General features: G+C 52.4%; 4 protein-coding genes across 4 annotated transcripts; 1 reads left to right on the top strand and 3 right to left on the bottom strand.

The window, feature by feature from the left end:
* Window positions 1-527: 527 nt before the first annotated feature.
* Window positions 528-1652, bottom strand: PODANS_1_4800 (uncharacterized protein; the record flags this gene model as incomplete). The annotated part of the gene is made up of 2 exons (XM_001912647.1): window positions 528-823; window positions 899-1652. The coding sequence occupies 2 exons, from the start codon at window positions 1650-1652 to the stop codon at window positions 528-530; spliced, it is 1050 nt and encodes a 349-aa protein (XP_001912682.1).
* Window positions 1653-4772: 3120 nt separating this feature from the next.
* PODANS_1_4790 (uncharacterized protein) lies at window positions 4773-6230 on the top strand (the record flags this gene model as incomplete). The annotated part of the gene is made up of 1 exon (XM_001912646.1): window positions 4773-6230. One exon carries the CDS (start codon window positions 4773-4775, stop codon window positions 6228-6230), a length of 1458 nt encoding a protein of 485 aa, XP_001912681.1.
* Window positions 6231-9088: 2858 nt separating this feature from the next.
* PODANS_1_4780 (uncharacterized protein) lies at window positions 9089-10340 on the bottom strand (the record flags this gene model as incomplete). The annotated part of the gene is made up of 2 exons (XM_001912645.1): window positions 9089-9951; window positions 10013-10340. The coding sequence occupies 2 exons, from the start codon at window positions 10338-10340 to the stop codon at window positions 9089-9091; spliced, it is 1191 nt and encodes a 396-aa protein (XP_001912680.1).
* A 3077-nt stretch (window positions 10341-13417) lies between these two features.
* PODANS_1_4770 (uncharacterized protein) lies at window positions 13418-17381 on the bottom strand (the record flags this gene model as incomplete). Its single annotated transcript, XM_001912644.1, has 2 exons — window positions 13418-14184; window positions 14249-17381. 2 exons carry the CDS (start codon window positions 17379-17381, stop codon window positions 13418-13420), a joined length of 3900 nt encoding a protein of 1299 aa, XP_001912679.1.
* Between the last annotated feature and the right edge of the window lie 375 nt (window positions 17382-17756).

Below are 17756 nucleotides of genomic sequence, written 5' to 3'. Positions count from 1 at the left end.
TGTGGTCGATAATACACGCCGGTACCCCTCGTTGATCCAAAGCCATAATATAGGAAGCCGACCCGATTGGAGCGGCACGTAGATTGAGTTGTTGTGAGCGGAGCAGGTTGCGGCAACTATAGAAATGACGACAGATATTACCCGCATTTGAAAGCTTGAATGGCGGGAGCTACCACCTATTGTCGATCTGGTTAATCTTTAATATGACCTCTAAAGTACATTGAACCGGAAATGGTCGCCCAGATACCTACATGACTCGCAACAACACCAAACGAACCAACAGTAGAATATTAGATGAGATAGGAAATGTAACATGCGTTGTAGGCCTAAAATAATCTGATGGAGGTGACGTGACCGGCTCAAAAAAACCTATTATGAAGGTAAGGTAGGGAGGGCAGTCTGGTGATAATAGGGTGCGACTCGCCTCTCAAAGCTAGCAACTTCGACCACACTCTTTATGCCCAATTCCCAAGTATCCAACTCCACGTAAGTTCATGATATTTGTGTTAATAACGCTCCCAGAAGTATTATGCCGGTAGCTCCAAGGTGCGCCGGTGCACATCTCGATTCCATAGTTCATGTCTTGCGCCCGCGACCTCTGCAACCTCTGGCTCGGCCGGTTTTTCGTGCATTATTCTCGGCCCCCCAACTTGATTGTTGTCATTCTGCGGAGGTGACAGGTTTTCTACCGCGCCGTATCTGTCCGTGTTTGCCTTGTTCTGCCGTTTTCTGTACATGATCAGCGCCGCAGCGATCACAACAGCAGCGACAGTTGCAACACCCCCCACAACTATTCCAACAATCGCTCCAGTAGAGATTTGGCCTATGAGCAAACAAAAGGTTAGCCATCGCTTTGATAATCTCACCGACAGTGCCAGGACCAGATAAGGTAACCTACCTGTTTCGGGTTCTCCGGTTTGGATGTCTGTCTGGGAGGGTCCAACAGCGATGCTTGTGGTTGTCACTGATGAATCAACGGTGGCTCCCTCAGTGATGGCCACCAACGACAACCCAGCACTCCCACAATAATCCCCCCATGCCCTCAATGCCTCAGTCAAGATTCCATCTTGGCTTGTCCCGCACCGGCTAGCTATACACTCGGTCATGAAAGCTTTCCCCCTTGTTATTCTCTCTTCGTTGTTCTCCCTATCACACAAACACCCATTGTCCCAAGGTTCCCCACACCCCATTTGTGGCATTAAATCATAAGTGTCCCTATTTGCACGCCAGAAGCACAGACGGCCGCACTGCGGCAGGGCACTGTACGCATCAAAGCTCCAGATCGACGCGACGGTTGGTATAGGCAGCCCGTTTTCCTGGCAGTAGGAGTTGTAAACACTCAAACCACTAGCAACAGGGCCGCTCGAGGGAGCAATCTCCTGTGGACTCCCGCATCGACTGGCTACGCAGTTGGAGATGAACGTGGAGGCCTTGCCGGCCAGCTCCCTCTGGCAGAAGCATTCGTTAACCCATGGTTCGGCGCACCCGATACCGACTGCCACATCTCTCGAGCTCGTAACTGGTTGCCAAAGACAAAGTTGGACGCATTGGCGTTGCTGAAGAAAAAGTGAGAAGGATTTGATGGTGATGGGGTTGTCGGCGGTGGAGAAAGAAAGGAGCAACAATAATACGGTAATAATAGCAAACATCATAGCGGCCGGCGGTATCGAGTCTGGTTTTGGTTTAAGGTGGAAACCAACGCGGGGAAAAGATGGTCAGGAACAGAAAACAGAAAACCTGAAGTCCGAGGAAGGTACTTGGCATTTTGGCTATGCAACAGAAGGAAGGCACGTACCCGAGGTCGAGTCCGAGATTGTGTAACCTTGCAGTGGCACAAAATAAAACGAAGAACCCAAAAGAGGCTATGATTGACCAGGCAAGGCGCCGAGTAACGATAAGTGGGATTGTTCGATCTACCGCAAGGTTAGGGTGATACTATTCCTCTGGTCCAACTGGTCGACTTTATATAACCCAACAACGACTCTTGCTTGTCCGTATCCATACTCGGAACTTCTTACTCTGACTCTACGTTAGCATCGAATAAGGCACGCCGATTTAAAAAATAATCCCAACAAGCCTTCACAAGTAAAGATCGACCCTTGGAATACAACGTACGGTTTTGCTTTTAAATGAATTGTATTCAAATCCGGCCTCAGAATACAAAGTTCACGCTTATTTCTAGGTTCAAGAGATAGGTTCTGATGCCAGCTTAGAGAGAATCTGGGTCTAGAACGGTGAAGAGGCAGGTGTAACATGTTGGTGGCATCTGTGGCTGGCTTACGGACCGTTCGAGGTTATCCACCCGCACCACCCCGTCCTTCATGGCATCACTCACGTCTCAACTTCCCCTAATCATAAACATTGTTGGAAGACGGTATACCTAGTCAACACATGCCGCAGCTGTGGGAGAGGGCCGTAAGGTGTCCCAACCTCGGAAGCTTTCCGGTCTTCTATAAAGATGGAGAGCACTTGGAGAGCACTTGGAGACTGCACATTGGCTCACATCCCTCGACTTATGCGGCAGCAACAAGAGGCAAACAGATGGCAAGTAGCCGGTGGGATACATCGTACACAAACCATGCTGGCCAAGACGACCGAGAAGCAGAAAGCAAGGAACCCAGGCCAGGCTGCGTGTGAGATGCTCAAAGGTTGGTACTCACTCCTCCCCAGTATCTTCCTTTGCAGTTGGAACGAGGGTGATGGAGTTGGCACGGCGTCCAAAGATCTCGATACCTAACAAGCTCTAGAACCCCAACTCCGATCCACGACCAGTCGGCACAATCTCAATCCAAGAACAAGGGTCGCTGCAGCTGTCAAGAAAGGCCAAGCTCTAGCACAGACAAGACCACCACCAGCTTGAAGTATGGTTCAGCTCACGAAGCTAGCAGCAACTGCGCCTTCTGTCGCCTCCAAGATTGAGGCACATAAAGACTGCCGAGGTGCCTAGACATGGAATGTCATGATGGAGCAGAAAATGACCCAGAGTGTGGTCAAGGCTCAGGGTTCAAGGCCCTGCCGTGAGGTGTTGATTCTCCTGATCCAGGAATGCCACTGATGGCGTCATTTGCGGCTTTGTTGTAGCATAGAAATTGGGCAGGTTGCATTCCTAGCGAGGGGGTGCTGAGTAATCAAGTGACTTGCCTCTTCATCGACTGTTTTGCTTAACTGGCTCGAGACTGGCTCACCTCATCGGATGATGGGTGAGGTTTCCAATTGGCTGATCGGGGTTAATTTCCTGATCGGCCATAAATCAGGGTCCAAACCCCTGAAACAACCTGCTATCTTTTGAGTCGTTGCATGTAGGGGCCGGATATCTCCGTGGGCTCGATGTACAGAGCTCAATCTCGACGGGCAACAGATAAGAGGCACTTTTTCTTCAACCACAATGTGTTAATTCATGGTTATTAAGGGCTTGGATACCACGGTACCAAAGGAGAATACAAAGACGTGTCCAAGGCCGATACGTCTGGTATGGAAGGAAACAACGTATGTACATGAGCCTAGAGCTTAGAGTGAAAAAAAAAGATTCTGTCAGATGTATGGCCCGAGGGATCTTCTCCCCTCGTCTGCATCAACCCCGCCTTTGAGGTGATCTCTCCCTGGCCACAGCTGCTTGGCGAAACGTACAATATTTTCACACTGGCAAAGTAGGAAAAACATTTGAGTACCGGTCTCGAATTGAGCTTCACATGACAAACAGTATCGAGCGCTCGCCTCTGGCTCCACGTTGGAGAAATGCTCCGGACGACGACAGCGCCTGCCAAGGGAGCACTGCCAATGCCCGCTGACTCACGTAACGAGCCATGGCATTTAAAGTTAAAGCACGCGGGATGATCTGTGCTGTCCGTGTCATTCCCAAGCAGATCGCGGTTGCGATCTTGCTAGCTACGTATCCGACTCTTACAAAATAAGTCGATATAAAAGGGTGAGAACCTCCCAGATTCTTCTCGGAGGTGCCACATTGTATTCATGTACCTAGTAAACCTGGATTGGTATCATCTTGTGGTGAGTGAGAGTTCTTGTCCACCAACGGACCGACAGAGACCCCCACTGCAGTTCAAAAGTGTTCATTGCCGGGCGTGCGGGGGTGAACATCCAATTGGTGGACCGCCCAGGGCACCCCTTCAGTCCATTGGAGGGATTGCTTCCAGAATCTCCCATTGGTCAGCCGTCCCTGCCGTGAGAGCTGGTTGGCTGTTCTCAGTTCTCACCCTCGCAGCCACACGACACAAAGAAGACAAGGTCTGTAGTGTCATCTTGGACTGACCAATGCAACCCCTTTATCTGAAATCGGTCAAGCCACAGGGGGGCTTATGATGACGAGCCTCGCCTTCGATGAGTTGCACCCGGCATGGCGGCAATATGTAGAGTCCATCTCAATAGTACTTGAGAAATGTCTTGACTTATGCAATGCCACAACGACCAGGAATGGTATCTAGTCGGCTGATGACAGTGCACTCATATGTATGGGAGTCCAGCCATGTCCAGTCCGTGATAACCCCAAACTCCTCTCCACTTGCTGGGGCAAGTGTTGCCGCCGAGACCTATCATCAACCGCCTGTCATTGCTTGTCTACCTATGCACCCCTCTCTGGTTCCAGTCTCATCCAAGAAATTCAGTTCGGCTCCGTTCCTTGGCCCACGACTTGTTGATCCTTGGGCCTTGACCAGGCGCGCACTCGCGCGGTATACCACTTCTCGTCCGCTTCAAAGCGCCCGCTGACTCGGTATTCAAGTCGAGCTGTTAGGTGCTGGCCTGGCACCTCGAAACCGATGTCGGAGCAACCTGGCCAGACCAAAGTGGCGGGTTCAGGCTGCCACCCAATATATACCACACCTCCATTGACCCCAAGTCCAATGAACGACGGCCAAGAGGGCCTCAATACTTCAGGGACTCCTTCGGTTCTTTCCTTATCCGCCGGCGTTTCTCAGGGCGACGGCTTCTCATCCACAGCACCCGCCTTTCCCACGAGCGGAATCCCACAAAGTGGCATAAGCTATGATGGACACCACTGGGATAACTGGCCATCCGCCCTTAGCGACACCTTCAATGGATTGGATAACGCTCCCGGCACCTTCGATGGGCTGGATAACGCTCCCGTCGCGCTCTACCAGAACCACGGACCGCTAAATTGGGCAACGTCTGAACTCTCCCATGTCTTCAACACAAAGATAGAGTTAGACCAGGAACAGAGCTCTTCTCACCCAGCTGCGCCGCCTTTTTGGCTTCCACCGCATGCCTCTCAAAGCAGCGTCGTTTACCCAACAGCACAGCATTCCCCCGATAACCCGCCGAGCTTCTTTTCTGATTATTCCAATACCGCCGACCCTGTAAAACGCCAAAATACGTTTGACGCTTCTTACCTTCACGCCCAAAATGAGCCGGCGTACTCTTTGACTGGACCCGTCGATCAACCTCAATTGAATCTGAATTCAGTCCCCCCGCCGGCACCTTACTGTCTTCAACATCAACACGGATTGGTACCCAACGCACAGCAGTCCAACCACGGGCTCACAATCGATCATGACTACGACAACATAGGAGCCCCAATACCGGAGACGCACCCATCACCAGCAGCAGTAATAACAACACCCGCCGCCCACTCCACAAGCTTGACTCGCAGACAGGATTTTACACTCGTTGTGCCCCCGAAACGCCGGCGAGGCCGCCCACCTAAACACGACGTGAACTTTCCCCCAGGCCAGCTCTTAACCCTAAGCTCCACCAGTGCTCCCAGCAGCATCCTCTCCCCGGCCACAATCCCCACAACCGCTGGAAGCCTAGCATTCTCATCTTCCTACCCCGGCAAACAAACACCAACTGGCGTCTCCCACCCCACCGAAACTGGCGACGATGGTACAAAACAACAACAAGAACAACAACCCAAAAAACGACCACGAGGCTCCGTCTCTGGAGCCAATGACAACAACAACAGCACCGCTGAAGGGACCAACCTCCGCTTCCGCAACCGACAAGCCGCGATCCGGTACAGAGTCAAGACCCAGGCCGCCGCCGCCCAGCTAGAGGCAGAAGAGCAAGAGATTAGCAGTCGGAGAAAGAGCTTATTGACCAGCGTGGGACAATTGAAGGACGAGGTGTATAACTTGAAGAATGAGGTGTTGAAGCACGCGGATTGTGACTGTCCGTTGATCCAGGCTTATTTGGCTCATGCGGCGCGGCAGGTTTATTCTGGGTTGATGGGGGGCCACCACCGACGACGGGAAGGATAATGGAGGTTGGGATGATAGGGGGTGGTCAAGGGGGGCTTGATTATGGGGGGAGTAGTGTGAGTGGTGGGAGTAGTGGGGGAGTATAAGTGCTGGGGGCTCAGTACACCTGGGACGATAATAACGACGACGACGACGGCAATGACGACGCCGACGATGACGTCGCCGATAACTGGAAACAGTGAGGATTTCAAGGGTGGGGACTACTATGGGGTGGTTGATACTGGGGAGAATTAGGACATCAGATGAAGGGGGCGAGGTGCTGGGTGTGCTGGGTGTGCTCTACAGATTGGACTTTGGGGCAAGTAGAAGACAATTATCTTGTCTGTGGCTGACAGACTGGTCTGTTTGCTGAGAGAGAGAAAGTGGGGTGCGAATGAAGAAGGAGCAAGGGAAGAGGAACCACATAACGAATAATGACGACATGACCGAAATGGCCAAAGCGAGCAATAATTTTGCGGGCGTCTTTTCATGGGGCGATTCCAACCCAAAGTTAGAAAGCTCTCTAGTTATGGATAGGAGAGCAAAGCTGTTTGATCTGCTTTTCTGATCCACTGGATATGGCTCAAAGCCATAGCATTGTTGTTACCTGTATGATTGGGAAGGAGCTGCATGGTCACACCAAAGGGCAACCACAAGAACTGCAGTATGGAGGACCGTGCTTTAATACTTATTGAAATTTGAAACAAGTGGTGTTAAAGTTTATTTCCCTTACAACCTTACCGAAAGCATCAGCTCTCGACCGCTCAATCTGAACCCAGCATCACCCATCCAGGTCATTGTCTTTCCCACAAACTTGTGAACCATTCACCACCGCACGGCTCAAACACCTCATCAACAGGATTTCCCCCGCATTCCCTATCACAGCGCCAGTCGTCTGCTGGTATCATTCTGGAAACTGATTCACCACACATGCATTCTATTGCCTTGTTAGCCAGAATGCTCGAGTTCATCAGGGACTCAAGGAGGTTGAAACATACGGTGGTGGAATTCTGTTCCAAAATACTTGTATCTCTGGTCGGTACAGATGTTGGCGCAGAGGCTATTTGTCATATCGTTCCGTTGCTTGAAATCACCCATCAAAATGCGGTCCCCGGAATCTTCAAAGCACCCGACATAGCTCCACCCAGCAATTCGCTTCTTCATCATGGTGGTTTCAGTCGCGATGACAGCGCTTATGGTTCTCGATGGTGTTTGCTGAGCCTTGATCACTTCTCCTGCCGTGGACGGCATTGTACTCGCCTGGGCGGATCGAGTTTCGCTGACAAGAACACTAGTTCCGGCCTCAGTTGCTTTGGTTGCCTCTTGACTCGTGCTTTCAGTCGTGCGGGTGCTGACACTGACCGTCGTACTTTTGGCTGTACTGGCAGTCGTCTTTTGGACGGAGGCATTGACGCTTCTGCCTGTGATGGAGTGGCCCCTTTCTTCGCCATCAGAGATGGTATTTGTCGTCAAAAAGTCATCCACACGGGTGTCATTTGAGACAACCCCCCCCGTCACATCATTTTTGTTTGACTCAACATCAGATCGCGCTTGTTGTGTTGTTTCTGGTGGCATTGTGGCTTCAAGCTTGGCAACTTTGGACCCCAACAATGCCGCAGCAACAGCAACGCCCACAAACAATAAGGCCACAGCACATGAAAGCAAGAATATCGAAAGGTTCAGGCCGCAAATCTTTCGTCTTGGCATGTGCCGAGCTGCTTGCTTTTTTGGCTCGTAAACACTCTTACTCCGGTCGTACCGACTCTGAGAGTATTCGCTGGGCTTGTCGTCTTCCGTTTCGCCGTATCCTTGCCATTGTTCCTGTGGCTGCCACTCTCGACGCCAGGAATATGGTACAGCGGATATGGGTCTTTGAGGATACCAATGAGATGGCACAACCTCTAGCTCGCCGCCTTCGTTGCGCTCGCGGTTGGGTATTGGCAAGTGGGCACTGGATTGCTGGCCTACGTCAGTAACCTCGGTCTTATTATAGATGGGAGCAACCACGTGGAAGTCAAACTTACATATGTCATGGTGAGTCAGTCCCTAGCGCCTGAGACTTTCAAGATGATGCTCGAAAAAGACTCTGGGATATTCGACTTGGACATGGACAAAGGCGAGAACTAATACCTCTGCGAGATAGTATGACGGTGTGACCACGCAACCCCTTATTGTCCGCCTACGGACCCAATGAATATACTAGACTCTCGGCTGATTGGTATTACAAAGTACAAATGGCTTGAATTCCTGCCGATTGGACCCAGTGTCAAATGACGTCGGTGAGGCTGAAGCAGCAGGTAAGCAATATGGAAAATGAGGTAAGCGTGGCGCTCTCGTTTGTATAAGTCAGTTCCACCAGTGGAAACTATGAAAGGTGCTGACTGATTGTGTAGTTCGAACCAAGAAATGACGCCCCCATCAGGCACACTGCATTAAACCTTTCTCGTGGCGTCTAAGCTTCTTGCTCGGTTAGCAACCGCATTCTTATTTGTGTTCCATTGGATGAGAAACATCCACCCCCTTTACAGCTCTTGAAAGCTGTCCTTTGACACGATCACAAAATCACACAAAACATGGCAGCGTCCGGAGGCAACCACGCCAAGGAAGCTCATCTTTTCTACCACATCTGGGCCAACCGTTAAGTCCCCCCCCTTATCTACGGTTGAACAAGCATCAGCCTTCAACTTGTCTGTTGTTTTCATTGGTTTCTTTCAGGATCAATAATCGAACGCCACTATCTCGGCACACACAGCTCAACATCACTTTGTGGACATGATGTAAGGAGCATTATTTATTAACTGAAAACCCCGTTGAAAACCCGTTGAAAACCCATTGAAAACCCCATTGTCCCCGCGGACATATATATACTCTTATCTCAGCTAATTGCAATTTCCAAAGGCCCGCTGGCAGTTGGCACCGCAGTACTCAGCGGTAGAGCCGCAGAAGCCCCATTGAGAGCAGCAGTTGCCGAACCCAGAGTTGAGGCAGTTCATATTGCCGTTTGTGCTGCCGCAGAGACCATTAGTCGAGGTGATGGGGCCGGGGTTGGGGTTGCCGCCGCTGCCACCACCGCCGCCGGTGCGAGCATTGCCAGTCGTGGCATCACGATACCAGTTGACGGGAGCATCACCAAGGCACTCGCCGACAGTCACCAGACGGTAGCCCCTGTTCTTGGCGGTCTGGATCAAACCCAGGGCAAGCTGCTGAACGGTCGCCTGGTGGACGTCGTGGGCGAGGGCGATGTACTTGTTGGCCGCGGCGTTGGTGCTGACGGCGCTGTTGAAGATGTTTTGGCTGTTGGGGATGTTGCCTTGGTAGTCGAGGGTGTCGATGTTCCAGTTGATGACGTGATAGCCGAGGTCGCCCAGGTCGGTGAGGCACTGGCCGGTGCAGCTGCCGTAAGGAGGGCGCATGTAGGTGGGGAAGTACCCGCCGAGGGCGTCCTTGAAGATCTTTTCGTTTTGCGCCATGTTGCTTCTGCGGGCGGCGGTGGTGAGGGTGTTGAGGTCTGGGTGGTTGTAGGTGTGGGAGCCGAGCTGGTGGCCGTCGTTTACAATGCGGCGCAGGACATCGGGGTATGGTGCTTGGGTTGCGTCTCCCCAGTTGAGGCCGTTGGTGAAGAAGGTGGCCTTGACTTGCTGCTGGGCGAGGAGGTCAAGGAGCTGGTTGGTGTAGAGGAAGGGGCCATCGTCGAACGTGAGGGCGATGGTGCCCGCGGCGTTGCAGTTGGTGATGGTGACGCCTTTGAAAAGTGTAAGTCATCTTGTTTTCATGTTTTCAAATTATCTCAGAGAGGGGCTTACCATAGGGGATGCTTCCAAATTTTGGCCGAGGAGTCGACAGAGTTTCTTCATTGTTTCCACCTCCACCACCTGTACAGGTTCCAAAGCCGCTTTGGCAACCAGTTCCGCAATGTTCAGAGGTGACGCCACACCAGCCGTATTGAGAGCAGCATTGACCGGAAGGGCAGTTTCCAATGCCAGCACCGCAGTTGGCACGCTTCTGGAGTGTATCTCTGGCATGTTGTCGTGGGCTTGGGTTAGGGCTGGTAGACTGGGAGTTGGCATCGGCCAAAGCAGCAGCCGTGGCTACCGCCGACAGCGAGAGGAGGGTCACTGGTACGTTGATCATATTGTCGATGGTCTCGTGAAGTCGTGAAGAATGGATAGTGACAACAACAACAGTATATACTGTCTCAAGACCTTCCAAGCAGACGGGGAGAGGCAAGGGCTGATGATGAAGGTGGATTGGGGTAGGACGAGGTAAGGGCCGCCATCTTTCTTATATCTTCAAGACAACACCCCTGATCCCGCTTGAGACTCCATGAAATGAGTAACGGGAATAGGATGGCGGCGCATGGGGATACCCCAAGATCCGGACGGTCACCGATGGGGTCTGAGGACAGTCACGAAAACGGTCCACTCAGTCCAGTGCCAACTCATGGTGCTTCTCGCCTTTTTTTTCTTCCCCAGCACAGTAAGGATCAAGAGAGGGTCACTCCAAGGGGTCAGTCCACTTGTTCCACATAAACGGAGTATTCCAAGACGGAGCACATGGACGGCGCTAGTGCAGAAACAAGCCAAGACCACAAGGTCTAAAAACGGAGAGAAACACCAAGACATCGACAGTTGGGATCCCTACTAGAGCCAACACTTGCGGCTCCCTCGGCAAACGCACAGGAACCACACCTCAGTGCTCGACGTGATCTCCTCTGGTCGCACAAATACTCGGTGAGGACTACACGTGAACAATTATTTCTGGAGACAAGCACCGGACGTGGCCGATACCGTTGGCCCGGGCGGACGCCGCATGCCATTTCCCCGAATATCAAAAGATCAATGCTGCTCTTTTCGCAGTGTTCTGCCTTACGGACTTCCAAGGTTCTGACGTGAGTGCAACGGTTGGAAGGGCGGTTGCGGCACCTCATTGTCTCCAGTTATACCCGACTCGGAGCTAGATCTTACAGTTGAAAACCAACGGCCGGGGCAACATGCGGCATAGTCGCCGAAGAGGTGCATATCATGACCGTTAGTATCCTCTGATATTACTCACCACCAACTGCCTGTTCGTAAATTTTGTCCAATGAGCAAGCAGCAGGTCAGCTTGGTAGTAGCGGTGGAAGTTCGTATTGAACGTAACTGTTGTCATGTTCGTATCCTTCGGCCTGGCCTCAGTGATAAATGCGAGATGGGAACCGTTTTCCCATGGCTGGATGTGATGCGATGCAATGCCGCCCTGGCTGCAAGGACGGTAAATTGTTCACAAACAAAAGAAGAAAAATGCGGCTGCTTTTCGACCGGGACGGCATCGGGTGCGGGATATGATTCGGAGCAATGTCTAGAAAAAGCCAAAAGGGCGTGGCTGGCACGGCGTTCCCTGTGTCTGTCTCTTCTCCCTTCCTTCTAATTTTCCTTCCATCCCATCACACCCGAAAAACCGGCCCTACGTCACACACCCAACCCCGCGTGTTAGCGATTGAAGTTGTGGAGGGGGCGCCACAGGTAGCCACAGTAGACTAAACTGATGGAAAACATGGCAAAATTGGATGTTGTGTTATCCATCTCGAGGCTCACGTACCGTCAAACCCAACCTCGTGTGTCTCAATGAGACAGAACTTTGCTCCTGATTTGTCCCTCGCCCGGGCACAAGGTGAAGAAGATGCTGCACACTGTCAATATTTTACTGCATGGCGTGCATCCTGCAGATCAGCTCCGCTGACAATCTTGCTTTCCCTTGGACCCTTCTTCTTTTCTTCTCTTTCTTTTTTTCTCACATACGAGATATTGAAGTCAGTCGGCCAGCCTGGCAGCGTGAAGCATGTAACATCGCACAAGATCAAGACATGTCAAACTTTATTTCCCCTTTTTGGCCTTTGCTGTTTGAAGAACAATTCCCGTGGTACACGGACACTATGTGTGTGCGCTATAAACCCACCATGGGTTCCCTGGACTTTATTCTCAAACCCGCACCTGCTAAAGAGGGGTTTATTTGCTTGTCCTTCTCGTATCGAGATGACCCCAAGATGCCTAACGTCCTCAAACCCCCACATCAGAACCATGTCGGGCCATGTGTTTGCGCTGCCTGCTTGGAAGATAGCTTGCCAAGAGTTCAATATCACGACAACAGGTCCAACTCCCAGGGTCGCGCCTGCTGGTCGATCATCCTCGTCCCGCGAAGCTTGCCAAGTTGCCAAGTTGCCAAGTTTACCCGGAAACCAGAAACCGTCCAGAAAAAAATCCCGACGCTGTGGACGACAAAAATAGGATTCATCAAGACAAGACACTGTCACGAGAGCTAAAAGGATAGTGCTGAGATTGAGAAGCTGGTTGAGAAGCAATTGAAGCAGATTGGACATCTTGAAAACGTTCGAGATTTATCGCTGATAGTCTTTTAGCAGCCTCGGTCTTAGCCTGCAAATATGTCCAGGTCGCTCTGCCCTACCAAGCCCTCGTGAGAACCCCGTGAGAAAAGGGTCCACTACCCAGCAATATGATTCCACTTCCACCGCCACCTCACCCTGCGCCCGGTTCCGCTCTCGCTCGCTTCTGTCCGATCCAAAGTTTTGGGGAGCTGTTGCCGAGTGACCTCACATCTTATTCTCTACAACCACCATGCCACCATGCCATTCACATCTATAAAAGCCTTTTCAGACTGAAAACGAGATGCAAGGAACTTGTTCCTAGGCAATTGCCTCGCTACTAGTAGTATTGGGAACATCTGTAAGCTATTTGCCTTCGAGAACTTCCCCAAGCCTCGCGCGCTATCGATTTCCCCTGGTTTGGGACTCCGTATTGGCGTCATCTTAACGCAACTGAGCCGCATGCAACGCAACCCTGCGCTGATGACAAAAAAGACCACAAAACGGGGCCAAGAGAAACGGTGCTGACCTCACTCATCAGTCGAAAAAGAAATCTCGTACCAACAAAATGATGCGGAGTGACTAGAGTTGTACCTGCCTGTTGTGTAGAAGATGTCCCCCATGTCGGTTTTTTTTGTTGTGTTCGGCCGAACAAACAGCAGCAGCAGCAACAGCAAGCCAGCATTTTTTTTTGGCCAGGCTCTCACTCAGCTGATTCTAGTCCGAGTACACTGATCCGAGCCTCGATATCCGTATCCCGAGTGTTCACGTGCGTGTGGGATGTTGTTGGTAAAAGGATTCCCGGCATTCCTTCCTCAATAACGAACTGTCGGTCAAGTTCGGGGCAAACTCAACCATACATCGCAGGCTGTTCATCAATCCGATGTCCCTGATACGCCGTGTTCTGACTCATGAAGCTCCGATCATGCCTCAACTCACCACTGCCACCATCACCACTGCCATCAACGGCATGGTATTCGCCTCGGCGAGCCGTTTCCGTCATAGCTGGCCCGTCCATCGCAGCAAAAGCCGGGGTTGTTCCGTCCTCAGGCTCGTACCCACTACTACCACTACCTCCTCCCGTCTCCACCTCCACCCCTAGCCTTCTCCTGTCCTGAGACTCCCATAACCCATTCCCCACAGAAACAGGCAGCACCCCGTAGTAGTATCTCCCACCGTTCTCTTCTATTCGTTTGCGCCTTGCGGCCCCGTCCATGGAGGATATCCCCTCCAAATCTGCCAGCAGGGTGGGTGACTGGGAGAGGTAGTACATCATCCCCGCGATGGACCTCGGGTCAGCGGGCATCGGGGGGTATTGGATCCAGAACGACCAGCCGAGCACGGCGAGCATCACTGCCAAGAAGAGACATGAAAGAACCGCGCAGGCGGTCGCCGCGGCGGAGGTTTGGTAGAGGCTGAAGGGGACGTTGGAGAGCAGCACCGGCAAGAACTCTGACATGATCGCAGCTATTGAGACCGCGAGCAGGAACATGTGTCTGTTTCTGATGGCGGAGTAGAGCCCCGAAAAGGGGTTCGTGTTCGGCGAGAAGAGGATGGAGCGCGAGGCCGGTTGGGTTGAGAGAGCCATTAGTTGGAAGGGGGTCATGGTGCTCACGCCTTTTGATTTGATTGTTAGTGAACACGATTCTCTTTTGGATGGAGATGAGAAAGGGGGACTTACTCAGAAAGAAGGACTGCCAACAAAACGCTACTATCACCCCAATAATCGCCGACAAGAACCTCACCCCAAAGGTGTTGGCGTTCATAAACGTCCAGAGCTTGCCATTGTCCTTGATCCCGCCGCGGTAGTAGGCATGGTAATAGATGATGAAAATGAAGACGGCAAGTTGAAATAGAATCAGCCCGACCCTCCACGGTATCCTTAACGTCATAAAAGGTAAATGACTCCCCGACACCCCCGTTTTCAAATCAGCTACCGCATCACTCCCATCCATGTCGTCACTCTCACTCTCAGAGGTAGGATATTGCTGCTGCTGCAACCCCTGACCAGCCTCATCCAACACTATCATTCCGTAATCCTCCCTCCCATCCTGATTCCGATACCACCCCATTCCATACCGTTTATACCTCATCTTTTTGCCATGCCCGCGTCCCAAATCACTCCTCACCCCCCCCAGGAGCGACCCCATCCCAGCCAAATTCCACGGATTCGCCCTCACCCCCGTGACCCCTTTCCGTCCCCAGTTCGTGAACCACATCACCACCCCTAGCAAAACAACCACGACAACCATCAGGCCAACAAGAACATACCCCGCCGTCCTGTTCACCCCCAGCGCCGGACCGCAGTTCTTACTCGCAGTGTTGAGATAACAATCCCCATGAAGCTTCAGCCCGATAGCCTCAGTCGCAAAAGGGACCATCAAACTCCCACAACCGACCATGAGCGTTGTCACGAATGGGACAGGGTGTTTAGCCTGCAAGAGGGTGATGACTGGCGTAACAAACGACAGGACGCCAGAGTATTGGACCAGTAGGGTGTTAGCACCCAGACTGCCAGTGGGGAGGGTAAGGGACTGGAAGGGTTGGTAGAGTTTTGCGTTTAGGTCTATGATGCGGAGGGGAATCACGATGGCAATGGCGAGGAGGGCGGGGAGGAAGGTGCCGAGGAAGATGTCGGTTTCGGACCAGAAGATTACCCTTGTTTGGGGGACGAGGGATTCGGATGGGGAGGAGGGGGTTGGGGTTGTGGTTGAGGTGTAGGTTAGGGTTGTGGGGAGGCGGGTTGAGAGGGAGGTGGTGGGGGAGGGGGTGGAGGTTATTGTCCTCAGGGAGCCGGAGATGGTGGTGAGAAAGGTGGTGGGGGGGATGGTGCTGGTGAAGGTGCTTAGGGTCTCGCGAGAGGTCGTGGCGAGGATGAGGGTGATGGGGGAGGTGTTGGTTGGGGTGGTGGTTAGGGTTAGGGTGGTGAGGGTGCCGTCTATGGTTGTGGTGAAGCTCGTCACTGGGGGGGTTGTCACGCGGGTTATGGTTGTGCCGTCGATGGTGGTGACAAAGGTTGTTGGGGCGGGGGTTATGGTGACGACGGTTGGGGTGCCGCCTATGTTGGTTGTGACGAGGTAGGTGATGGGCACGAAAGGGCCGTCAACGGAAGGTGTGGTGACGACGACTTGGGTCACCGGGGTTCCTCCTTCCATGTTAATGGCGGTATAGGTTATCGGCTGGCCTGGAGGGCCTGTTGGTGTGATTACTACGACTTGAGTCACAAGAGATCCTCCTTGCTCGCGGACAACAGTGTATGAAACCGGTTGATAAGGCGGCCCAGCGGGTGTAGTAACGACAACTTGCGAAACAAGCGAGCCCCCGACGTTGTCAACGACTGTGTAAGTTACCGGCTGTCCAACTTCGACTGGTGCCACAACCGCTTGAATGGTCCGGGGTGCACCATCGACATTAGTAACTTGGCCTATGGCGACGCCAGGGGTCGGTGTGATGACCACAACATTGGTCACGGCAGACCCGCCGACCCGAACGACACCAGTTCTGATCTCCTGCTCAACCACCCTAGTTTGGACTTCGTTTGTGGGGACAACGACCACAACAGGCCCCTGAGTTTTAAAAACCTCAATGACTGTCCCGTCAATGACTTCCACCCCCGTCACCTTGACCGGGTTAGGTGGCTCCGTGACTGGAACAGGCATGACAGTCTGGAAGTAAGTGATCGTAACCTGGCCCACGCTTGGAATCACCACTCCGGTAAGCGTGCTGGTAAAAACAGACGTCACAACATCTGTCGCCGTGGAAACATCTGCAACGGTCGTCGTCACCCCTGAAACGATTGTTGTAGGCTTCACGCCAGTGCCCATGCCAGTGGAAATAGGGACTGCGCCTTCTGATCCATCTGATGACCAGAATGACATGACCGTGGTTGGAGCCACATCGGTCACATCTGTCACAAATGTTGTGGTAAATGTAGAAGCACTGCTGAACGAAGACGTTCGAGTTCTGGTGAATGTTGAGGTGAAGAGAATTGTCGTGACAGGAACTGTAACGTTTCGTGTAAAATAAGATATGGAGACAGATATCGGTATCAACGACATGCCGCTCACGCTGGTCGCACTGGTGCTGGAACTGACAGGCTCTGAAGGGGGACCGGTTACAGACGATAAACCAGAGGCAGTTGCTGAGGTGTCTTGAGATATCGTGACTGACGGAACGCTTGATGGATTGCTTGTTTCAGGATCTGGCAACCTAAACGCGTTGTTATCCATCGTTTCTGAAGCTGAGAGAGACAGTCTTTCGGTCTCTGTGACGCCTGTCACGATGAAGATCGGGGACGTTGAGCCGGAAGAAGGTATAGACTGTGTTTCGGTAGACGACTGAAGCGTCGGTGTCACCTGAGACACAATCTCTGGGGAAGAACTGCTCTGAACAGCGACCCTGACCTCTTCCTCGAAACTCAGAGTGCTCTGTGACATCGAAGTCATGCCACTGAGTGGGGTCATGGTTGCTGTGTTGTTCGGGAGAACATCGCGAGCTAGCCGCACAGGTTGCGAAGCATTGGGATGTAGTCCCAAAAACCGAGCACTCGTGTCTGAGTTTGGCAGGCTCTTGTCGGCAAAAATGATAAGGGCGATGGCCACGACTAGCAGGACCATAAGACCGCTGATGAATGGCCATCGCAGTGGTTTTGGCTTGTAGTTGGGTGTGTCAGTCGGTCTCCATGCTGGTGGCTGCCATGTCGGCGCGACCTGCTCCTCTGTCCTCCTTGGTTCATAGTTGCAATCTTCCGTGGCCTGGATGCTGTACTCATAGGCGGCTCGGTCGTCTCTTGGTGTAATAAGGGGTTGCTGCATAGTTTTTGATGGCGTGGGCGCGGGGCACAGACGAAGTCCCCTGGCCTGGTAATGTCAGGTGTCTTCTCAATGGTGTTATCTTGAGGTTCTTTGTTGAGTGATAAATAGGTTTGTATCAGTCAGGTCCTCCAGGATCATGTTTTATGAACGTTGTGTGTTGACTCGGGTCTTGGAGAGGCAGGTCAATATTCCCTCTTCCGGAGCCCATTGGAAAGGCAGCAGATCGGACATGCATGTGAACCATTCTGTGGCCGGGCATCGGTGCCCTCATATTGGGCACACAGAGAGAGCCAAACCCAACCTGGATCCCGCGAGGTCTCCCAGACCCGACTGTGTGCAGCTGCGGCTGAGATTAAGCCTCTCCGACTGCGTGTC

The sequence above is a fragment of the Podospora anserina genome, chromosome 1 (assembly GCF_000226545.1).
Source record: "Podospora anserina S mat+ genomic DNA chromosome 1, supercontig 1".
NCBI lineage: Eukaryota > Fungi > Ascomycota > Sordariomycetes > Sordariales > Podosporaceae > Podospora > Podospora anserina.
Note: the sequence above shows the minus strand (reverse complement) of the source record. Positions and strands in the feature narration are given on the sequence as shown.